This window comes from Melanotaenia boesemani, chromosome 15 (assembly GCF_017639745.1).
Source record: "Melanotaenia boesemani isolate fMelBoe1 chromosome 15, fMelBoe1.pri, whole genome shotgun sequence".
Classification (NCBI taxonomy): domain Eukaryota; kingdom Metazoa; phylum Chordata; class Actinopteri; order Atheriniformes; family Melanotaeniidae; genus Melanotaenia; species Melanotaenia boesemani.
Genome location: NC_055696.1, coordinates 29,248,625 through 29,270,938, shown reverse-complemented (window position 1 = coordinate 29,270,938; position 22,314 = coordinate 29,248,625). Strand labels below are relative to the sequence as shown.

The 22,314-nt window shown below is 40.0% G+C and overlaps 1 protein-coding gene across 3 annotated transcripts; it reads left to right on the top strand.

Moving 5' to 3' along the window:
• The first annotated feature begins 259 nt into the window (after nt 1-259).
• tiprl (TIP41, TOR signaling pathway regulator-like (S. cerevisiae)) lies at nt 260-20,842 on the top strand. Of its 3 annotated transcripts, none has more exons than XM_042009406.1 (11): nt 260-305; nt 3,118-3,242; nt 3,431-3,610; nt 5,551-5,650; nt 5,756-5,887; nt 11,738-11,830; nt 12,715-12,891; nt 13,437-13,490; nt 19,634-19,676; nt 19,824-19,956; nt 20,360-20,842. In XM_042009406.1, exons 2-11 carry the CDS (start codon nt 3,118-3,120, stop codon nt 20,484-20,486), a joined length of 1,164 nt encoding a protein of 387 aa, XP_041865340.1. In that variant the 5' UTR covers nt 260-305; the 3' UTR covers nt 20,487-20,842. The 3 variants fall into 3 exon arrangements, with proteins under 3 accessions (XP_041865340.1, XP_041865341.1, XP_041865342.1); XM_042009408.1 differs by lacking the exon at nt 260-305 and adding an exon at nt 2,026-2,047; XM_042009407.1 differs by lacking the exons at nt 11,738-11,830; nt 12,715-12,891; nt 13,437-13,490; ... (1 more) ...; nt 19,824-19,956; nt 20,360-20,842 and adding exons at nt 7,933-8,028; nt 8,104-8,166; nt 8,960-9,422 and having other exon boundaries at nt 285-305.
• Nucleotides 20,843-22,314: the final 1,472 nt, after the last annotated feature.

The following is a 22,314-nucleotide window of genomic DNA, read 5'->3' as shown; positions in this document are numbered from 1 at the left end:
AGAAACAACTGGAGAAACTGAACTAGAACAAGGCTGCAGGTCCAGATGGTGCAGAAACAATCACCTCATCTTAAACACAAAGCAAAAGAGATGATTGCTTACTTCAGGATGAACAGGAGTAAACAAAACAACGGAGAAGAGGTGGTGGTTGTGGAGGAATGCAAGTACTTTTGAGTTCAGTTGAACGGATTGAACTGAAAATGCAACACTAGAGCAGTCAATCCTGTACCTCGAGGTCCATTGTCCTACAGGTTTTAGAACTTTCCCTTGAGCTTGACATCAACTTCTGCACAAGACTGAATCAGGTGAGTTGCACAGGGAAACTTGCAGGTCTCAAAGACCAAGACTGAAGATACTCAATCAAGGACAGAGCAGACAGACAGAGCTGGGATCCTTCGAGATGTCTAATATCTTCTTTCAGTCTGTGGTGGAGAATTTAATCGGCTTTGCAACATCTGTTGGGGCAGCTGAACCAAAATAATATTAGAACTTCTCTCAGGAGATAAATAAAGCATTTTTTAAATTTAATTTAATTAAATGTTATTGTTTTAATGTTTACTGTTTTACTGTGGTTGTATTTGTCTGTATTCTACTGTATTTAGATGGTATTTATACTAAAGAATTACCTTCAGAAGCTCATCCATCATTCCATCCATCCATCCATCCATCCAGCCAGTCAGCCAGCCAGTCAGCCAGCCAGCCAGCCAGCCAGCCAGCAGCCTAAGAGAACCCCAGACTCCCCTTATCTTTTCCCTTTGCAGAGCAAACTCTGACACTGAACATTCCAAGTATGACTGCAGTGAAGAATCAGTTGGAAACAGCCATACAAACTATGTATTGAAATTTTAGTATTAAATACAAGATAAAATAAACAGTGAAAACATATCAAGTTTATGTGAAGTTTCCTGCTGTTAAAGGGTCAAGATGCAGAAAAGAAGAAGATGAAATAACAGCGCTGACTAGAGGACATAGTTAAATAATACAAAGTATATGAATGGATTTTTTAAAGTGCAGATACAAACAATAAATGTGAAAAAGTCACAATTTAGTACTTAGTATACAATATAGTATAGTGTAGGAGTATAATATAATATGTAATGTATATGGTATGGCAATAGAGTAATATATTTTTATAGCATATCATATTCAAATACAGTACACTGTGGTGTAATATTATAAAGTACAAAAAGCAGAAAACAAAGTGTAGTAGTGGTATATACTACTACAATATGTACTACTTCAATTTGTAAAACACTATTATAAGATACAGTAGGACCATATATTACTGTGTGATATATATTAAAATAAACAGTTGGCTAATGATAGTACAAAAATATAATATAATATAATATAATATAATATAATATAATATTTTCATGAAGTGTGCTATGGTATATAATAAGCAGTATACTATGTTATTTATGGGGAAATATGAATACAAACAATTGCAATAACTTATACATGCAATAAGTGAACTGGGAATCTGTACCACCTCTACTGTGTGCAGTGCTTGTTTATATTATTTTATTTAACTTATCTTTTTTTATTGCATTCTATTTTATACTTTACTTGCACCTTTTTGCCTCTATTTTACTTTATACCTGTATATATTATATCTTAGTGCTTATCCTGCTTTACTGTTGGTGTTGTATTGCTGCTGGTACCCAAATTTCCCTGAGGACTCTCCAAAGGGATTAATAAAGTATTTTCTATTCTATTCTTCTATTCTAAAATAGACAATTATTTCTGCTGGGATCAGGAGAGCTGGGAGAACTCGGTCTTTATGAAAAATACTGAACTTCTGAAAATGTATATGAATTAAGTTATGAAGAACTGGTTCCACAAGAGGGAAACATAGGATCATAGACAGCTGTCGATAAAGCCGGAACAGAAGAAGAAGAGGAAGACGACAAAAAGTTGTTGAAAATTGGAAATAGGTCCGCAGAATGAGGAACTATGGAATGAGAGCTTGTAATCAAACCGGACGGATTTTATAGACGGACTCAGGAAGCCTCTTTCACGGACAGCAGGGAGCAACAAAACTGAGGTGATTTTGTTCTGGTTTTAATATAAATTACTTATATAACAACAGTGTGGACTCAAATTTCTTATGTCGGTGTCAGTTTTAATTTGTAGCACAGAAACTATCAGAAATCTTCTGGATTCTGGTCAGAAACGACCCGGTGTTCTGTTTTTATGGTGCATTTAGGATGTTTGTTTACAGTTCAGCCGATAGAAACAAGCCCCACATCGGAGTGAACTACTACAGAACCAGAATAACATTTCAATGAGGTCTGATTATACTGAAGTCGGTTTTCTTGTTCCGAATATGGTTTTAAATCGACTGGGTCACCATGGTAACGTATGTTAAACAAAGTAGTTTTAGAGGCTGATGGGCTCCTGTTTAAATCTATTCCTGATATGATCACACTTTGGAAGTTAACTGCTCAGGAAGTTAATCTGCAGATGACTTTTACCTGAACTATCCTGAGGAAAACACAAGAAAATTAGTCATTACAGATCAATAAGTCAGCCATGTTTCATTTATTTTGGCATCACGTTACATGAGACTGTGCCTTATGTGGAAAATATACCAGTTTAATCTGTTTAAAGATACTCTATATATTTGTACTCTGGGGTGAATATTGTTTATTCCAGTTAATTTATATTAATTTAATTTAAGATCAGTGAAGGTTTAGAGGCAAAGAAATTATTTAGAGGTTAAAAAAAGAATAGCGAAAAAGATAATTGAACTTTTGAAATAGTTTTATGTTTAATTTCTTTAGATCTGTAAAATAAGCAGATTCTTGTTTAAACAGAAAACTACCCTTTAAAAAGTTCTTTAAAATGAGGCCTTTGGTCTAAATTGGTCATTTTAAGAGTCCCAGGCTAAGAGACCTAAAACCTGTTTGAGATACCCCACAGAATCTAGTTCTTAAGTCCCTCAGACCAGCCATTGTGGTGACAGGGATCTGAGTCCTGATCTCAACCCCAGCCCGTTCACCCAGAGGAGTCAGCTGGTGAACTTGATTTCATTATGTGCAGTAGATGCTGTTGTCTCAGACAGCTGAGTTCAAGTCTGTGTGAATAACTGAATTGTGATCTATCTTGTCATAGATGACGACTCTCCTGTCCACGATGATGTCGCATGGCTTCAAGAGCAGTAAGCAAGATTTCACTTTTGGTCCATGGAAAGTGACTGCTGCCAAAAACCACATCATGAAATCTAAAGACATCGAAAGGTGAGATGTTTGTAGGTTATGTAGTTACTAAATCAAATTACATAGATTAAAACCAGCCATAAGGAAGTTTGGTTCTATGTGGTGAGGTCTGTTGGAGTCTGTACGTCTCTTGTCTGTGAGACAGTTCAGATCACTGCAGATAGGATAACACCAGATGGAAACCAACTGTTTCATGTTTGCCTCTCCAGGTTAGGGGAGGAGATGAACATGCCTTCTCTCCCAGAGATGTTGTTTGGAGACAACATCCTGCGCATCCAACACACAGATGGTTACGGCATCGAATTCAACGCCATCGATGCTCTGAAGAGAGTCAACAACATGGAGGACACTGTCAAGGTGGCCTGTGCTCAGGAATGGCAGGAGAGCAGGTAAGACTAGCAAACAATGGCTATGTGTGTTTATTTTAGTTATGCTGTATTAATCCTTAAAGAGGTATTTTATTGTAACTGTCTGTATAAAATAAAATAAAAAATACAGTAATTTGTTATTAGAAACAGGAGTGACCTGCTGAAGAAGCCTCTGACTGAACGCGCTGTTGTTTCCTCATTATGTTGTGTAGAGCAGGGTTTCTTAATCCTGGTTCTTGGGGACCCCCACTCTGCATGTTTTAGAACTGATCATTAACAGGCCTGTTAAGAACTTGGTGGGCAGAAATATTAATCTGAATCAGGTGTGCTGGAGTTTGAGGCATCTAAGCATGCAGGGCATCGGTCCTGAGAAGTAGGATTGAGAAACACTGGTGTAGAGGGTGAGAAGAGTTGTCCATCATGTTCAGCAGCTTCTCTGGACAATCAGCTCCAGGATCAGTCCACCGAACAGAACCATAACTTCTGGATCAGTTTGTTCAGTTTCTTTAACCTGGTCTTGACTAGACCCCCTGTACATGGGGCAGTATGAGATACTACAGTACAAGATGTTTGCACACACTAAGAAGCAACAATCCTAACATGCAGTATGCCAAAATGATGGGAAGAAACTCAGCAAAAAGACCAAACACAGTTGAAACCCCAAGCAGCTACATGGGAATGTAAGTAGAGTGCTGGCCACTTGAGAACTTCTGGTAATTTCTCCACTTCAAGCACACCACACAGAGGTGTCATATGAAAGCAGAGACTCTGCTGATTACGAAGATGTCTGTCTCATCAGTGTGGGACAAAAACTCAGGGAGCTAGCAGCCAGAATCAGAACTCATGTCTTACTTTTACTGTTTTGTGGTCAAATGCTTTATTCCAGCTCTAAAATACTGCCAATGTGTTCTCCTGTGACTCTGCCTTTGTTTGAAATTAAGCATGAAGGTCCTGGTAGTGTCCATGGAGATGAAGGAGGTTTATTAGTGAAGTATTCACTCTTCCTATCAGCTGCTATTTTCAGATTCATTTCTATTTCGCTCCTTGTGGTATTTCTAAGGTGAATGTGGGGGCTATCCCTGGATTCTCCTGACTCTGACCAGTGATAGAGGTGTCCATCATCAACATCAGCCAGTGGCTTCCTGTTCCAAATTTACTTTTTATCTTCTCCTGTAGCACAATTCCTCATCAGACTTTACTTTACTCATTCCTAGGACTAATTTACTCATTTGTAGGACATCTTTACTAATTCCTAAGACACTTTTTTTTAATTCCTGGGAGTACTTTATTTATTCCTTCATGTGGACTCACCACCTGTGGGAGGGGCCATAGGGGCTGGATGTACTCTGAGATTCTTCCCTCATTCAGGTGTTCTTGGCTGGTCTGGGAACGGGTCAGGATCCCCTGCATGAGCTGGAAAATGTGGCCGAGGAGAGGGAAGTCTGGGCTTCCCTGCTGAGGCAGCTGCCCCTGTGACCCTACCCCAAATGATGGATGTATGGACTTTACTTATTCCTAGGAGTACCAAACTAATTCCAAGGACTATTTACTCATTCCTAGGACTACTTTTACGCATTCTTAGGACTGCTTTACTTATTCCTAGATAAACTGGGCTGCTATCCTCTGGTTTTCACTGAAAGTAATGTGGTTTTCTTTTAGGAGAACCATTTACTGCGTTCTAGGTGAATTTACTCTGACAGTAACACGAATCTTGGTTCTTTCTGTAGAGACAATGATTATACATACAACCCTTGTATTTGTGAAGATATACTTAATTTATTTTGGGTGTCATTTTAGACAGGAGGCAGAAAAAATAGGCCTCGTCAAGAAGAAGTTAAACTAATCTTTTCAAGACTTTAAAGAACTATTTTTGGAACTAAAACAAAACCTAACCACATATGTTAAGGTAATGTTATGTTTTGTTTGTTACTACAGTGTTTGGTCTCAATTTCTTATTATAGAGCTGATTCAGAACACTCCAAAGAAGTGGTGAGACCTTTTGACTGGACATACACCACTGACTACAGAGGGACTCTGATAGGAGAAGGTCTGCAGATAAAGGTGGGTCCTGTTGCTGAGGTGATGGCGCACCACCATCATCATCATCATCATCATCAGCATGTGATCTGACTCTATTTGACCTCCATGTTTTTACCTGGTGTGAAGGTGACAGAGACGGCGGAGCGTATTGACATAGAGAAGCTGAAAGCTCGTGAACACATCATGTTTTTTGATGAGGTGCTGCTGTTTGAAGATGAGCTACATGACCACGGCGTCTCCCAGATAAGCGTCAAAATTGTGAGTGTTATCTTTCTATAATGAAGGCGACCACCTCCAGCGAGGAAACATTGGGATGTCAATGTCAACAGAATGAGCTCAAGATATTTTATGTCTTGTTTCATGTGTAAGACATCAGCCTTACATTCATCTGTTTTTACATTTCAGGCTGTCACACTAAAAATGTTGGGCATATGGGTTCAGTTTAAGGTAAAATATGAGGTAGAGGAAATACTCATTTTTAATATGCAGGGGATTTTAATCATGAATTGGTACAAAAACTGTTTCCATGTGAGGTGTAATCTAGACCCTGTGATTTCTGATCCCTCAGACGATGCTTTATATGAACATTTCAGCACAAAAAGAACATTTAGTTTTACACAAGTTTCATTCTGCAACCTCTCACATCCATATCAGGAATCCTTACAAAGATTTACAGAAGAGTTTCTTGGAAGAAAACGTAAATGACAGATGTCTGATGAAAAAATCTATTATTTCACATCTGAGGACCCCAAGATCACTAGCATCCAGTTTGACCTTCAGCCTTGTCCCACACACACAGAGCAGAGGCTCCTCCTGATTCTCTGAATCTGATGATATTATACGCTGTAGATCAGAGGTCACTAACAAGCGGACCACGTTCTGAATCTGGACCTAGAACCCGTCTGACCGGGTGCTTTTATTTTACCTGGTACAACTTTTGCAGTCTTCACAGTAGTGGTCAGGAAACACGCGGACCAATTACACACGAGGTAAGCCATCCCACGTGATGCACTGAGCCAATCAGTGTGTGAGGCTCCCGGCGCGGCGGTAAACTGTAGCTAGATCAAACAAAGCAGGGATACAGACGACTGCGCTGGAGAAAGGCAGCAGAGTTGCTAAATCTGCCTTTTATCAGCGACTTTGGGTTTTTCTGTTAAGTCTCTTGCAAATATCGGCAGTTGCGGGTATTTGGGCGTATTTGTTTTTTCTGAGTGTAGTTGCTTATTTGGGCTTGTCCTGCTCCTGTTATGAAGCCCCATGATTCTCTCACAGCTGTCCACAATATCCACAATATACTATGTTAGAAGAGTCCACACTATAAGAGGGAGGATCTAGGTCACAATTTCTAATCACCATCAGAATGTCTGCCTGCATTATAATGAATTCAGACTTAAATACAAGTTTTCAATCCTTAACTCGTCTTCTTAGACGTACACGCGGAGAAATGTATGCTATCGCCCCCCGTGGTCACAGATTCTGATGGGTCACAGATCTTGGTGTAACACCACCATGCCCCTACCCACATGCACGTTCAACTTCACTTCACAGAGCAACAGTGACAATGACCGTGAATAAATAGGAGATGAATAAAATATAGATAACAAAGACTAGAAAAGAGAGTGTTTTGGAAGGCGCTTCATACAACCCCTCAAAAAATCTTCTTATCCGTGAGGCACAAATCTCTTTCTCTGTCATAACAACATGAGGAGGGAAAAGTTTTTATTTGTTGTAGGTCTTATCCCAGGTCTTTTAAAGGCAAGTGATATTTTGAATAAAGTTTTATAGTTCAATTTATTCAATGTTTTCATTGTACATACAGACTGTTAGTTATACATATAACAAATATATATATATATATATATATATATATATATAGTCATTATGATTTCCCGAACCTTGGCCCAAGAAGTTTTTCTCTTAACTGGACCTCTTTAAATTTTAGTTGAATCAATATCGCTGCTGTAGATGGTGGGGTTTTGAAAATCTTCACAATTTTATGTAGAGGAAAATTTTCTACCTTTTTAGTACAAGTTTTACTCAGATTAGTGAGCCTCTGTCCATCTTGATTCTGGCTCTCTTAAATGCTCCTTTTATACCATATAGTCATATTACTGACTTGTTGCTAGTTAACCTAATTAGTTGTCAAATTTTCTTCCAGTCGTTTTTGATTTGTACCAATTACTTTTCCAATCTTTTCATGCCTCTATTCCAAATTTTTACAGACATGTTGCTGCTATCAGATTTAAAATTGTATCACTCTGTATGACAACACCACGTTAATAACATCTGTTCTCTGTTCATAGAGGGTGATGCCTACCAGCTTCTTCTTGTTGATGCGCTTCTTCTTACGTGTGGATGGAGTGTTGATAAGAATAAACGACACTCGACTGTATCACGAGGCAAGTGGACTTTTTGCAGAAGAAGAACATCCTCCCTGATGGCAGTGATAATAATAACTCTGCTTTTGTTTCCAGGCTGGAAAGGATTACTTGCTCCGAGAGTTCAGCACAAGGGAAAGCAAAATAACAGAACTGAAGGTGAGCTGGAAAACATGTAGTGGAACAGAGCAGTCTGAAGAACATCCAACAGTCTCTTGACTAGAAAACATGATTTAAATTAAAAACAAACATTTAACCCTTAAAACTCTTCTAGATCTCTGGCGCCCCTGAGCGCCATTGTTTATATTGTCAGCAGTTTCCGGTAATGTGTAACACTGTGGGGTAAATTGTGATGGACTCTGTAGGTGATAGACGGAAGTTTTCCAGGCTTTTATATCTTGTCCAGGAGGTTTACGATCCAACTGCAAAAAATTGTGTTTATTCATAGGCTCTATGGTAAAATACATAATTCATCTTAAAAAAGTGTTGTTGCTAGGAGACCTCTAATTTGATTGGAAATTATGATAAACCACTTCCTGTCAAACTTTCCACCAATCAGAGAGCTTATATTGACAGTAATGTCCAATCAGGAGCAGCCAAAGATCAACAAGCGAGCAGAAAGTTGTTTGTTAGAAAGAAGAAAAATGATGATACTCTATGGCTGGAATCAAGCCAAGATGATGTTTTTGATGCACAATGGCCCTGAAAAGCAGCTCAGTTGAAGTTGGTTTTGTGAGGATAGCAGGTAAATAGTAGCATAAATAATTGTAAATGAGGAAAAAGTGTAAATATGTAAATAATTTCTGTTGTGTGTTTGTTTCATTGGCAATAATTTTTCCTCCTGAAATTGAACATTATCATGGAAATCTTGCAGAGTTAAGAGTAAATGACGAGAGATGATGTGAGTGGTGCTGGTGAATGATTGAAGGTTCCATGTGGTTCTCCCGTCCAGAGCGTTCCTGCAGCCGTGTACACTGATCCCAATGAGATCGCACAGCATCTAACCCTGAAGCTGACACAGTGTGAGAAGCTGGAACTTCCTGCGATGCCGCCTCAGACAGTTCCTGGTGAAGTCATTCAATGACCACAACACCATCAGCTCCACCATCACGCTACACGGTGACATCAGGAGAAGTAGTCTTACATCACTAACCAGTAATTCATACATCTTTTCAAAGAAATTTCTACCAAACAGTTTTCCATGTTTCTGTTTGAGGGCGGCAGCATGACTTCAGCGACAGGACACCCACCCGTCCTCCCCCATGTTTCTGTTGTATGTTGAATGAGTCTCTTATAAGGTACACACATTACCTTTTTATGAAGTCCACCTCGTCTAAAACAAGTTGTAAATGTGACACTCGGTGAAACGTGTGTGAACATCAACCATGTTGCTAAATAAAATGTGTTTGTGTAAAGATGCGTGAGCTAAATTATTCCTTTCTTCAGTTTGTATATCATCCCGGGATTCATTTTCTTTACAGTCTCATTTATCTTGATAGATATTTATAAAGCATCCTGTACCTTTTGTAAATGGACATTCATATTTTTAACAAACATATCTGAAACAGGCAGATCATCCAAAACATTAAGACCACCAACAGAAAACTGCCATTTTCTGCTGGATAGCTGTTGTATCTCAGAGCACCTTGACAAAAAAATGTATGATCACACTCATACCCATGACAAATAAAATCCAGGGCATTAGAATTAGATTTAATTGAACTGTGTCCATGTGTTGAGATGACTTTGTTGTGAATTAATGTTGTATAAATGAAGCTGAATTGAATCTGACCTGATCAGTAAAGTTATTAATAATAACAGATTTTTTCTTGTGTCCGACCAAAATTAGCTGTTATAGAGATGGGTATGTCAGTACGACACTTTCTGTCAGTTAAAATATGAGATTAAATACTTGATACTGATGCAAAATTTGTTTTGAGTTTTAGATGTTACATATAAAAAACCAGCCATAGTGTATTCCTTTCTTCTATGTCACATGAATATTGTAGCCTATCAAATACCAAATTATGATATTGTTAGTGAAAATGATAGCTGGAACTGGATAGCATTATGTTCTTTCTGTGAAAGAAATTTTTATTAAATTTATATAAATCTGAAGTCTAATTATTTTTTTATTAGTATTTAAAAATGTATTTTTATCTTATTCACTCTGATATATTTTATTATATTTGTAGCACTTTTGTGTATTAATGTGCATTAGTTTTATTCATAGTTCATGTTCACCTTGCAATAAAGAATTTAATACCTAGGCTACTGTACAATCATGTGATTTTCCCGTGTAGATGAAGAGATTCTATAAAACTAATTTAAAACATGTTAATCTTGCCCATCTTACACTATTATAATATAATACAATACAATACAATACAATATAATATAATGTATTTTTAATAGTTTTTCATTCAATCACATCAGGATCTTTGTTGAACATGATTTCTTTCAGTAGTAGCCTTAATTTTTCATTAAACTGAACTTAATTTGGAACTTCGATGAAAATGGGACATGGGATTTCGAATCTTCTTTTTGTCATTGAACGCAGCAGCACGATGGCCAATCAGCTTTCTCTGTTTAAGAAACCTGACCAATCAGAGGCCTCGTGTCAAACTGAGCAGGATTATTCAACATGGAGATAACAGTTGAAAAGCTGGAAGCGATGGTAAGAAGAGCGGGTTGTTTTCTATCTAATGGATTTTTACTAATTTCGGACTTAAAACATCACAGAGAGACTCAGGAGCTTATTAATTATCACTGCTTCTACTCTCGGGGGTTTCAGTTGTGCTTATAAGGAGCGGAAACTTGGTGTGTGTTTCCTGATCAATGAGCATAGACAGTTAAGGGTCACGATGTGGTTTTGTCGTGTTGTGTTTTAAGGATTCATTGCAGCAGTTAACGAGGAAAACATTTCGCACTTTATTCAGCTTAACAAAATGAAAGGAACACACGTCGTTCCAACCCCATTCATTTCCTCTCCAACCCCTTTCACCTTAAAAGCAGGTTGAACTAAACAGATTAACACCACATCTCCCTCTGGAGGTCTATGAGCCATTGGACTAGGTGCTGCTGCGGCTCCAACTGGCTGTAAAGGCATGTTTACTGTCTCTGTGTGGGAAGTAGATTCAGGCAGGGGAACAAGATGCCGTTCAGAACTTTGTGGTCTGAACACGTCCTGAATGTCAAACTCATCAGAGGGTTGGGCCGAGGATCTGAACACCTGCTCTGTGTTAACAGGTGAACCTGTTTACCTGTCTGCTCTCTCCTCTGGAGATGGAGATAAAACGTGGAGGAAGAAGAAGCAGGTCAGAAGCAGAGCCATTGATCCACAGAGGCTGCTCCACACATTTACTTCATACCGCCCATCACACCAAAGGCTGAGCTAGAATTTTATAGATGGGGGTGTGAGGAGGCTGTTTTCATTGGCCCTCTTGGTTCTTGCTGTTTGTAATCATCATCCAGTGTGCTGTCAGATCTCCAGACAGCATGATCAACCCTTAGCTGGTTCTCAGCTGTGGGTTTTTAACTGTCTTCTGCATTTTTAAGGCTCTGACATTGATTTGACCAATTTTGTCCGACTGCTTAACTTAAAAAAGAAGTGTCATATTTTAGTGCTGTAGCTCAGGTAATGTATAAAGTCCTCGCTTCAGAAGCAGTAGTTTCACTTGTTGGCAGAAGGAAGTGTGTTGTTTTTTACTGGTTTTACCTGTCTTAACAGTTCCTGAAGTCCGAGGCTGACCTGGACTACATCGAGAGGAGGCTGAAGCTGGAATTCATCAACAGCGCTGCAGAGAACGGATCTTCTTCTGAGGTGATCAGTTATCTGACACCACGGCTCAGATTATAACTTTCGATTTCTGCTTCCTGGACTGTGGGCTGCAGCTTTCCTTCAGACTGCTCATGCTGCCAAAATACTCGCCCATAATGTACTTCTGTCAAAGATGGACTGGACCCCTGACTGACTGGATCCCAGACTATTTGGGTATCTTTTAGTGTTTTGACACAATCACGATTTATGTAATTTCAGGAGTTCCCCTTCTGGATGATATCAAATTTGCTCATCAAAGTTATTCAGAAAATTTCTTAGACAAACTTATTACCCACATTTTCTCCTCTACGTACATGAATTATACATAAAATGTAGACATTTTTCTCCTATTTGGACCCATCGGTGCTATAGGTCTTACAGATCACCTGCAGAGAACATCCACATCTGGCTCCATGAACTTCCATTCAGTTTTGGGTTTTTCCTCCTCAAGTCAGGAATAGAAGGGTTTTAGACCTGCCATAAAAACTACACAGATTACAGTAAAATCATAAAGAGTACATCTGTGTTTAACAGACCCTCCTGTCACTCATAATTCAGGAATTCGTACAAAATAACTTCTTGTTGTGAAACAGTGACTCTCTGTTTGAGGGGTCCACGAGTCTCAAATCAACTGAAATCCGAGCCTTTGTCACCTTCTGAGCGTCTCTGAGGGGAGAGAGAAGACATCGTCATCAATGCAACGTTAAAAATCATGCTCAGAAGACTCCATCATCATAGCAACATTAACAATCAGACTCAGTTCTGTGTGTCTTATTGGAATCACACACACTTCCCATATACAATCGCATGTAGTGTTACAGAGCACCCAACTCCTGAAGCTGGACATGGGAACGTACAACAGGCTGATCATGGATGTTTCCCTGCAGGAGAACGTGGCAGTGATGCTGGAAAACCTGAAGGCAATCAAGTCCAAACACTCGATGCTGTGTTCTGAGGCGAGGGCGATTCAAGCTGCACAGAAGGAGTCCATGGAGTCCATCAGGCACAACGTCAGGAGCGTCATGGAGCTGATCAGAGTCTGCCATCAGACTTCTGATATAGAGGTAGCAATTTTTTTTATTTCCCACCTCATGAACACACTCAGCTGAGTGACAATCAAAAATGATGTTTGTTTTTTTCCTGCAGGATATATAAAATTTTCACATTTTTACTGTTATAATATTGATGATGGGATGAGCAGGAAGGTCTGATCCCAGTTCTTCTATTCAAAACTGAAATGCGTTTGTTTGCGACCGTGGTGAAAGTCACTCATAGAAAAAACATAGCAGCTCAGGAAAAAAATGGATTGATTTGTCTGTAAAGGGTCCTGAGATGAAATCAGTTCTATTCTACGGTCATTTAGTAAACTTTTAGCAGAACCTTTTCTCCAAAGCGACTTAAAGGTGGTTAGGCTGTAGCGTTGAGGGTCTTGCCTAAGGACCCAACTGGAAGGTGTTAATATTTTTCCCCGCATGGGAGCGGATACCCAGCCCACTGAGCTATCCAGGCAGAAAAAATTTAGCTCATTTAAAATAAATAAATAAATAAAAAGCCCCAATCTCTGTTTTCCAGCTCTGTAAACTGTCGGCTTTGTCCTGATCTTTTCCAGGTTGTTTCCCTGACGGAGTTGGAGCAGGAGTCTGCAGCGCTGCTGGGTTCAGAGGTAAAACGCTGTCATTCCTCCAGAGCATCTGTCAGCTTTTTTCCAGCTATAACCAGTTCAGCTTCAGGTTACTGGAGGTAGATTTAACATACAGCCAGACAGGTGATTAACATTAGGACACACAACACAGATAAAACCTAAAACAGCAATCTACTAAAACATGTTAAAATTTTTATTCATGTGCTCCAGATACTCAAATCAGGACATGTAGGAGAGAAAAGATCAACCAGTGCACATTTAAAATGAATAACCTCTTGAATTAAACCAAAATGAGAGCATATTCAGGAGGACTGTAATTAATAAATGAATCTCAGTGAGCAGAATGTAGCCACGTGTTGAGTTCAGTGATAGCAGCAGTAAAATAAAACAAACTAAAAACACATCTACTTAGCTGGACGTGAGACTCCTGAGGGCCACGTCTGTTCTCATTTTCAGTTCAGGATAAAGAACGAAGGTGAGATGATGCACCCTGGTGGTGAACTTGTGGTAGTGCATCTTATGTCAGGATATGTTCAGCCTCACTTGGATACTGTTAGACACAAACCTGTTGATGGTAGCGTCCTCTATTCCTGTGTGAGGCCTGTATGCAGACTGTAGGACATCTAATGTATTTATCCAGCCTCAGTATCTTAGACCTGACCAGTTTCTTCAACATTTTTATTCAACTGAAAGTCAGGACATTTAGTCTAAAGCTGGATTTAGGGATTTTAGGGACAAAAAAGGTCAGACATGTTGATTTTACAGTGAAACACACACTAGATTGTTTTATACTTGATTTAAAAGATCACATTATTATCAGGGCTTTGGGGTTTTTGTTTACTTTAGAATAAAATGTCTAACCACCTTCCTTCAGATGAATGCTGATCTACTGATCCTTTATTTTTTTATTCCTGAATTTAATTCGGTGACTGTGATGAAACCTAAAATGTTGGTGCTGCAGATGTTGAAGTTTTCAAATTCACCCAGACAGAGTGAAGATTGAAGTCTGTTGTTTCCTCACTGTGTTGCATAGAGGATGTGAAGAATTGCCCACCATGTCCAGCTTATGCAGCGTTCTTCTACGAACAATCAGATCCAGATCAGTCCCCCAGAACAGAACCAGAACTGCTGGATCAGTTTATTCAGTCTCTTTTAGTGTCTGGTTCAGACAGATGCTGCAAAGCAGATTGAACCCTTCACAACAAACTGATATGAAACAGACAATGAAAGATCTCAGCTTCCCCCACAAGTAGAGTCTGCTCTGTGCTTCCTTCTATCTAAACGCTTATGTGTTGCATTTCCAGTCCAGTCTGTTATCCCGCTGGATTCCAAAGTACTTCTCTCAGGATGTAAGCAGTGCTTTGTTTACTTCTGTTCCTCCTGAAGCCAGCGGCAGGTAGATGATGGCGTCTTCAACCCTAAGAACATGATGAGAACTAAACTGTAATGCATGCTGGAAGTTGTACTCTTGTTTATTTAGAGTCTCTGCAGGACTTTGATGTGAGGTGTTAGGGCGGCTGGTCTGTAGTCATTTGGTTGGCATTTTTTTAGGTAGTGGAACAAGACTGGATGTTTTCTACAGCACAGGAACTCTTATGACTTGGACTGGGGTTAAAATTGGTATTCACCGATCCACTTTTTTCACTGCTGATACAGATATCTGAGATTTAGTATCAGCTGATTCCAATACAGAAAAACAGCTGAATTACCAAACAAATGGTGTCTCGTTGTGTGGAAAGGACGGAGATCTTTCTTTTGTGCATGGCAACATCAGACTTGACTTTAAAATTTCCTTCTAGTTTTTAAAAACAAATATAAATGTACTGAATTACTTATTTATCTAACAACTATACTTGGTTGTATAGAGGAAGTTAAGGCTTGGATGTCTTTTAATTTTCTTCATTTTAATGACAGAAAGACTGAGGTGTTGCTGTTTGGGCCCAGTGATGCATATAAGGGACCAGCTGACCTGGGGTTGTTGACAGATTATTTGAAGCCGACAGCCTTCCTCGGGGTGCGCTTGGCTGGTAATCTTAGACTTGAGTCACAAGTAAGCTCGATGGTCAAGTCTAGTTTCTTTTAGCTAAGACAACTGTCAAAGGTGAAACGATTTCTTTCTCAGTATCATCTTCAGATTTTAATCCATGCTTTTATTTCTAATCGCTTGGACTGCTGTAACACTCTATGCTGGGCTCAGGCAGACCTCCCTTGATCGGCTGCAGCTGGTCCAGAATGCAGCGGCTCGATTTTTAACTGGTACTAAAAACGAGAGCATATTTCTCCGGTCTTGCCCTCCCTGCATTGGCTGCCCGTTCGTTTTAGAGTTCATTTTAAAATTCTTTTATTTGTTTTTAAGTGCCTTCACAGTCTTGCCCCACAACATCTGTCAGGCCTCTTACAGCCCTACACACCGTCACGCTCTCTCAGATCGGCAGACAGGTCACTTTTAAATGTCGCCCCAACCAGGAGGAAACTTAGGGGTGACCGAGCCTTTTCTGTAGTTGGGCTGAAGCTGTGGAACCAGTTGCCTCCTCACATTAAAGATGCCTCTTCACTGTTTTTAAACCACTGCTTAAAACTCATTTTTTCTCTTTGGCTTTTAACACTGGTTGAGATGTTGGTTTTGACTAAATATTTTGACTGTTTATGGGTATACATATTTACTGTTTACTGTTTTACACCGTTTACTGTTTTTATATTCTCTTTTTATGTTTTTATTGTTTTTATTTGGTGTGAAGCACTTTGGTCAACCGTGTTGTTTTGAAAGTGCTATATAAATACAGTGGAGTTGGAGAACTGTGCACCAGTACGGCAATCTTAAATAAACTTTAGCAGCCTTGTCAGAGACTGAGGCCAAGGATGAAGAGAGCACAGGAGTTTTTTTTTTTTAAAGAAAAATTCTTTTGAAATTTAATTTGACCAAAAACAACAAAAATACAAATTCCACATAAGGAACTAAAAACTAACTGACCTGATAAACCGACACACAAGGGAAGCTATACACTGGCTGATCAGACCATTTTGATTTGATCTGGCATGGTGCTCGGATACTTTAAGCCCTAAAATTAGAAATTTACTAGCTTGGTAAAAAACAAAACATCAGATAGTCCCAACTTGTCGAGCTTTTCACACACACACACCACTCAGTGTCGGTGACCGGCTCAAGCAGATTTCTGCAGCTTCTCAGAACGTTCGCTGCACAGGTTTTGCTCGTTGAATGTGTTGGCTGAGGTAGCGTGGAAAAGTTCCAGATGGCTGATTCTGTAGCTCGATCCACTTTGAAAACAAACGTGAGCCTTCGTGTGGCGCGTTGTTAGCACATGACGCCACGCAAAGCACACAGCATAGAATAAATAGATCTGTGCCTATGGATCAGGCCCAATAATTGTCACCAATACCCAATCTAGAAGTTTCTTCAGTATTGGTATTGTTGTAGGAAAGTTACCAAGAGTCTGGAATGAATAATAGTATAAAAAAGTTTATTACAGGAAAAGTATTAAATACAGAATTACTTGCAAGTAATGAGAGTGGTCGTCCTGACTCACGTGAAGTCAGGAGAGACTCTGCGGAGGCAAGAGGACAAACAATAGTTCTACATTTCTGTAGAAAGAATCCTCCTTCCTGAAGACCTTGGGTGGACACACAACTCCAAGAGCTGGCGTCAAAACAACCTCACGTAGTTGTGTCTCCACCAGAACCAGTCTGACTAAGGGTCTGAGGAAGGACCAGATAAAGGCCATCTTACCTTCTTAGTGAACTTTTAATAGAGCGTGTACATGAAGAGAATAAACCTTATAGGTGAATTAAAGCATGATAAGTAAAAATGTAAAATTGTAATATAGTAACAATCAGTATAAATACAATTTATAAATGAATATAGCAAAGGAAGTAATTATAGTTGTGTCTATAATATTAGATATAGAGCATAATAAGTAAAATTTCTTCCACAGTACCAATACCAATATGGGATTGTTACATCCCTCATTAAAAAGGTGCTGAAGAATCCAACATGGTTGTTCTGAGTCGGTTTTCAGAACCCTGGAGCTGACATCATCTGGACCTGCGGCCTTGTTCTAGTTCAGTTTTTCCAGTTGCTTCTTCACCTGACTGCAGGAGACAGAGAGGCTAGAGGTGGAGGCAGAGGACATCTCAGTATGTTCTGATGTGGAGGGAGATGAGGCTGTTAAGGTCCATGACTGAGCTGCAGGGTCAGAGTGGAGGTGTGACATGAAAGCCATGGGCTCATGGGGGGGGGTGAACTGAACCTATTGAAGAACATGTTCAGCTCATTAGCTCAGTCCAGACCTCTGTTAGTCTAACTTTGATCTTTTTCTGTAGTCCTCCTTGCATTTCTTAATCTTTGGTTTGAGTTTTTGTGTTGTCTTCAATAACTCCGTGTCTCCCTCCCTGAAGGTTTTCTTTTTGATGTTTAGCAGCTTTTTCAGGTCTCTGGTGATCTGGGGTTTGTTAATGGGGAAGCGACTCACTGTTCGCGATAGTTTGGGACGATACTGTTCACACTGAAGTTGATCACACACTCAGTTGTGACATTTATTTCACTTTCCATGTGCTTCACATGGAGATGCTGAATGATGGGCTTGTAGGTGAAGATGAGAAGAAGCAGGTTTTGGTCTAATCTTCCTACAGGAGGCAGAGCAGAGGAGCTGGATACATTTTTAACATGTGCATAAAATAAGTGCAGCATCTTATTTTCTCTTGTGGAGCAGCTGACAAACTTGTATTTCTGGTTCTGAAAAACTTGTTTCATTAAACTGTCAACACATCGTGTTACGGAAGCGTAGAGCTGTCACCCAAATAAAAAATCTGGGACCTTATCGCGTTATTACGTGATAGTTTTATTGTGGTTGTTTGGGGAAACTGTGCGTGCTACATCCAGAGATTTGCCCAATTTACCAAATGAGATTAAGTTTTTCTTCATTGGAGAGGTTTGGTGAAGTTTGGAGGACACTGTGATATTGTTGGCGTTGCACCCTTAAAGCAGACAGGACCACATCAACTTAATTCTCCCAGTCCCAGCGGTGCATATAGCCTTTATAATTTCATTTTTATTTTCAGAAGACAGCCATAGGCGTAATCTCTGGTACATGTTTTTAAAGCGTAACTCCACCTACTGCCGAACTTGAAAAAGGCAGGTGACGTACCGTGTTGCTCGTAACTGTCCCACATTTCTGTGTGTACAACAATAAACCAGAGCAGAACAATTGTTTTCATGTTTCTGCTTGACGAGATTATTTTACATAAAAATGTATTTGGTGCCAATATAGGTTGCAACAAAATCTGTATACAGTACAGGCTACCTTCATTCATGTTCTTACAATAAACTTATGGCCTTCTAACGTGATAAGGTCCTAATTTTCTTTTTATTTGGGTGACAGCTCCACTCTTCTGTAGCTTGTGTTGTGGAATAGTTCAGTCTGTATTTATTCCTCCAAATCCTGATATTTAAATAAAGTCAGCTCATCTCATGAAAAGCCATATTGGAGCTGACGGAGATGTGTTAATGGGTCTGATGTCCAGTCTTTTTCACTTCCTGGTAGGGTGTACCAGGGAGGAATGGTGAAAAGTGGTCTGATTGAAGAGACTCCGCTCTGTATGCAGGCTTCATCTTTAAATGCACATGGTGAAGTTTTTCCTCTGGTGCCACATGTCACACACTGCACAAACTCATCAAATACAGTCTGTTTATTTTATTTATAATATAAAAGGACACTGTCTGGATGTGCCAGGAGTAGAAGAAAGCGTAGCCAAGTTTTTTCTTTTTTCTTAAGGAGGGTAAGCCTGCAGTCAGAAAACAGCTGATACTTGGATCCCACCAGCTGTGTAGGTTGGTGACATAATGCCACTGGTTAAACATTTTATTTTTAGTGTACTAATAAAAACTGAATGGTAGAATACTGTGTGATTTTAGTTTGAAGGTCCTACATGTCCTCTTGGATCATGCAGGGTGAAGCTCCATAAACAAACATTGATGATCTTTGAGACTTTCAGTCTGTCTCACATCACTGCACAGCGGTGAGTTTCTGAGCCTCTTCATCTTCATCGCCTGCTCCCAGATTAACTTCATCCTCACACCCCGACCTGGAAAAGCAAAAACACTTTGCTTACAGTCAACTTATCTCTGCTGTGGTCTTTTAATCTTTCAGAGGTCTCCTGAGACAGCAGCTCCTGATGAACAGCAACCAGAAAGTGAGTTTTTTCACCTTCCAGTTTTTACCTTTGAATGTGTGTCTGGTCCATCAGTACATTTCAGCATATGAAGTCTGATCAGATTCTTCAGTTTCTGTCCTTTAAGTCACAGAGTTAATCTGAGCCTGATGAGTTTCCCTCACACAGAAAGAGCTGAGGATGAAGAGCTGAGTGCTGCCATGTTGGAAACGGTTCCTCTCAGCATGCGGTCCAACGTGAAACTGGCTGACTTGAAAGCCTTCTACCAGCAGCTGCAGCAGCATCTGAGCAGCAGCAGCAGGTTGGTGCGAAGCTTCATGGGGAAGTGGTTACAGAGGTGGGACTTGGGTCTGGAGGACCTGGCCTAAAGTCTCTGGGCTAGCAACTGTGGGGAACCACTGTGGGCCCCTGAACAAGGCCCTTAACCCCCAGCTGCTCCCTGGGAACCGAAATCTGGCCTGGCAGCTTACTGTTCCTTGTGTAACTAGGATGGGTTAAATGCAGAGAAGGGATTTCCCATCTGGGATTATTAAAGTATAATAACAGTTAAAAAAAAAAGCTGCAGTGAAGCAGACGGACGAGGATGAACTGAGAAAGAAAATAATCTGTCTTGTGATAAACCTGGAAACGAAGTCTCTGACAGCTAATGGATCATCATTTTGCTCATGCTGATTTCATCTCGTTTTTCTCTCTGTCGCCTGCAGCAAGTCGCTCAGCCTGCAGAAGATGAAGCAGTTGAAGATGAACGTTAGCGATGCCAAGTTGAAGGTCCTGCAGCACCTCAGACTGGTGGAGCTGGACGGGAGAGGCCACGTCTGCCTGGTGGTTTGAAGACGATTTAACTGAAGAAGATTGTCAGATGATGAAGATGGAAGAACTTTTTTCATCCTTCTGTCCTGCTTTAATTTAGCCTCCAGAGTTCTTCTGGTCATTGATGAAACTGCAGCCTCACCGAGTACAAAGTCCCACCGCTCCACCTTGAGATGTCAGCAGGCGACTCCAGTTTCAGATCAGCTGTAACTCCAGAGTATTGAAACGTCTTTTCTTTCTGTAAACTATTGTAATAATAAATATTTTTTTCTAAAATATCTGGAACTAAATCAGAGTAAGTTAACCCTTTTGTTTTTTCTGCCTTCTGAAATGACATACCCAAAATAAAATAAGTATATCTTCACAACAACTTCAGAAAGCTGGGGCATTTGTTTAATATAGATTTATACAGAAGTGTCAAAATCAAGATATGTGTTACTGGGTCAGAGTAAATTCACCTGGAACACAGTAAAAAATGTAAATGGAGATCTCCTCCTAAAAGAAAACCACATTACTTTCAGTGAGAACCAGATGATAGCCTAATTCAGCTAGGAATGAGGAAAGTGACGTCTGATGAGGAACTGTTATAGTAGAAGGTAAAAAGTGAACCTGAGCAGTTTTCCACGTGTTACGCAGGTAAATATCTCAGGAATCCATCGGCAGATGTTGATGATAGACAACTCTATCACTGGTCAGAGTCAAGAGAATCCAGGGATAGCCGCCATATTCACCTTGAGGCTCCAGAAAGAAGTGGAGACCAAGATGGCCTATGATAGGAAGAGTGAATCCTTCACTATAAACCTCCATCTCCATGAAAACTAGCAGGACCTTCATGTTCAATTTCAGTCATAGGAGAACACAGTGTTTATTTGGAGCTGGAATAAAACTTTACTACAAATCAGGAAAAGCCATGAAATACTCAGTATGTTACATAAAACTAAGATTTTGTTCCATCCACCAACATTTTAACCAACAAGCTGCAGTTTTAATTAAGTTAAATATTCAGTCAACTTCCACACTGACTCAGGCAGCAGTTTTCTTCCACAAAGCTTCTCTCTGCAATACGAACCGCTCACTCGGTTGCCATGGTGAATCCAGGTGCTCTACTGATGGTGGCTTTTTGTTGTGGTTCCCAACTACTCCAAGTTGATTAAACCAACTCACAGCAGCTGTCCAGGAACCGAAAACTCAAAGTTGCTCATATTTTTTTATCTGGTCGAGATCTTACACGTGAAGATAAAAAAAGAAAAGAAAAAAGTTTTCATCGTACTTTGGTGTGCTCCGAAAATGTAATCACAGTACAACACTCACACAACTATGCTGTCCCGCAACTCATCTACAATCTAGTCCTCCGAACCCGACAAACGTCGAAACGTAGAAGAAGAACTATAGCAACAACCGGCAAAATAAAAAAAAAAAAAACGAAGAAGAAACATAGCAACAACCGGAAAACACAACACACAGTGGAAGAGGATATATAGGACGAGGGAATGATGGTGGTCTTGGGACTATTGTTAACAGAAAAAGCCAGAACTGAAAAAATAACAGACGAGACGGCGTGACTTTACTTCCTTGTTCCCCAGCCAGCTCGCTCTCTGATTGGCTACATTCACTACCACGTCACCATCCACGCAGCCAGATTACACGAGTTGCCGGCGTTCCTCAGAAATCGGCTCTGAAATATTGAACATGTTCAATATTCCCAATTGTCGGCTACGACCCGTTTCGGAGCGGATTATCAGGACAAATCGGGGCGTAACACACCACAGACCAAATGATGATTGGACCAGGAAATCTCACGATGTTCAGGCGTTTGCTGTCCGAGGTCGGGAAAAATCGGGACAAAAAC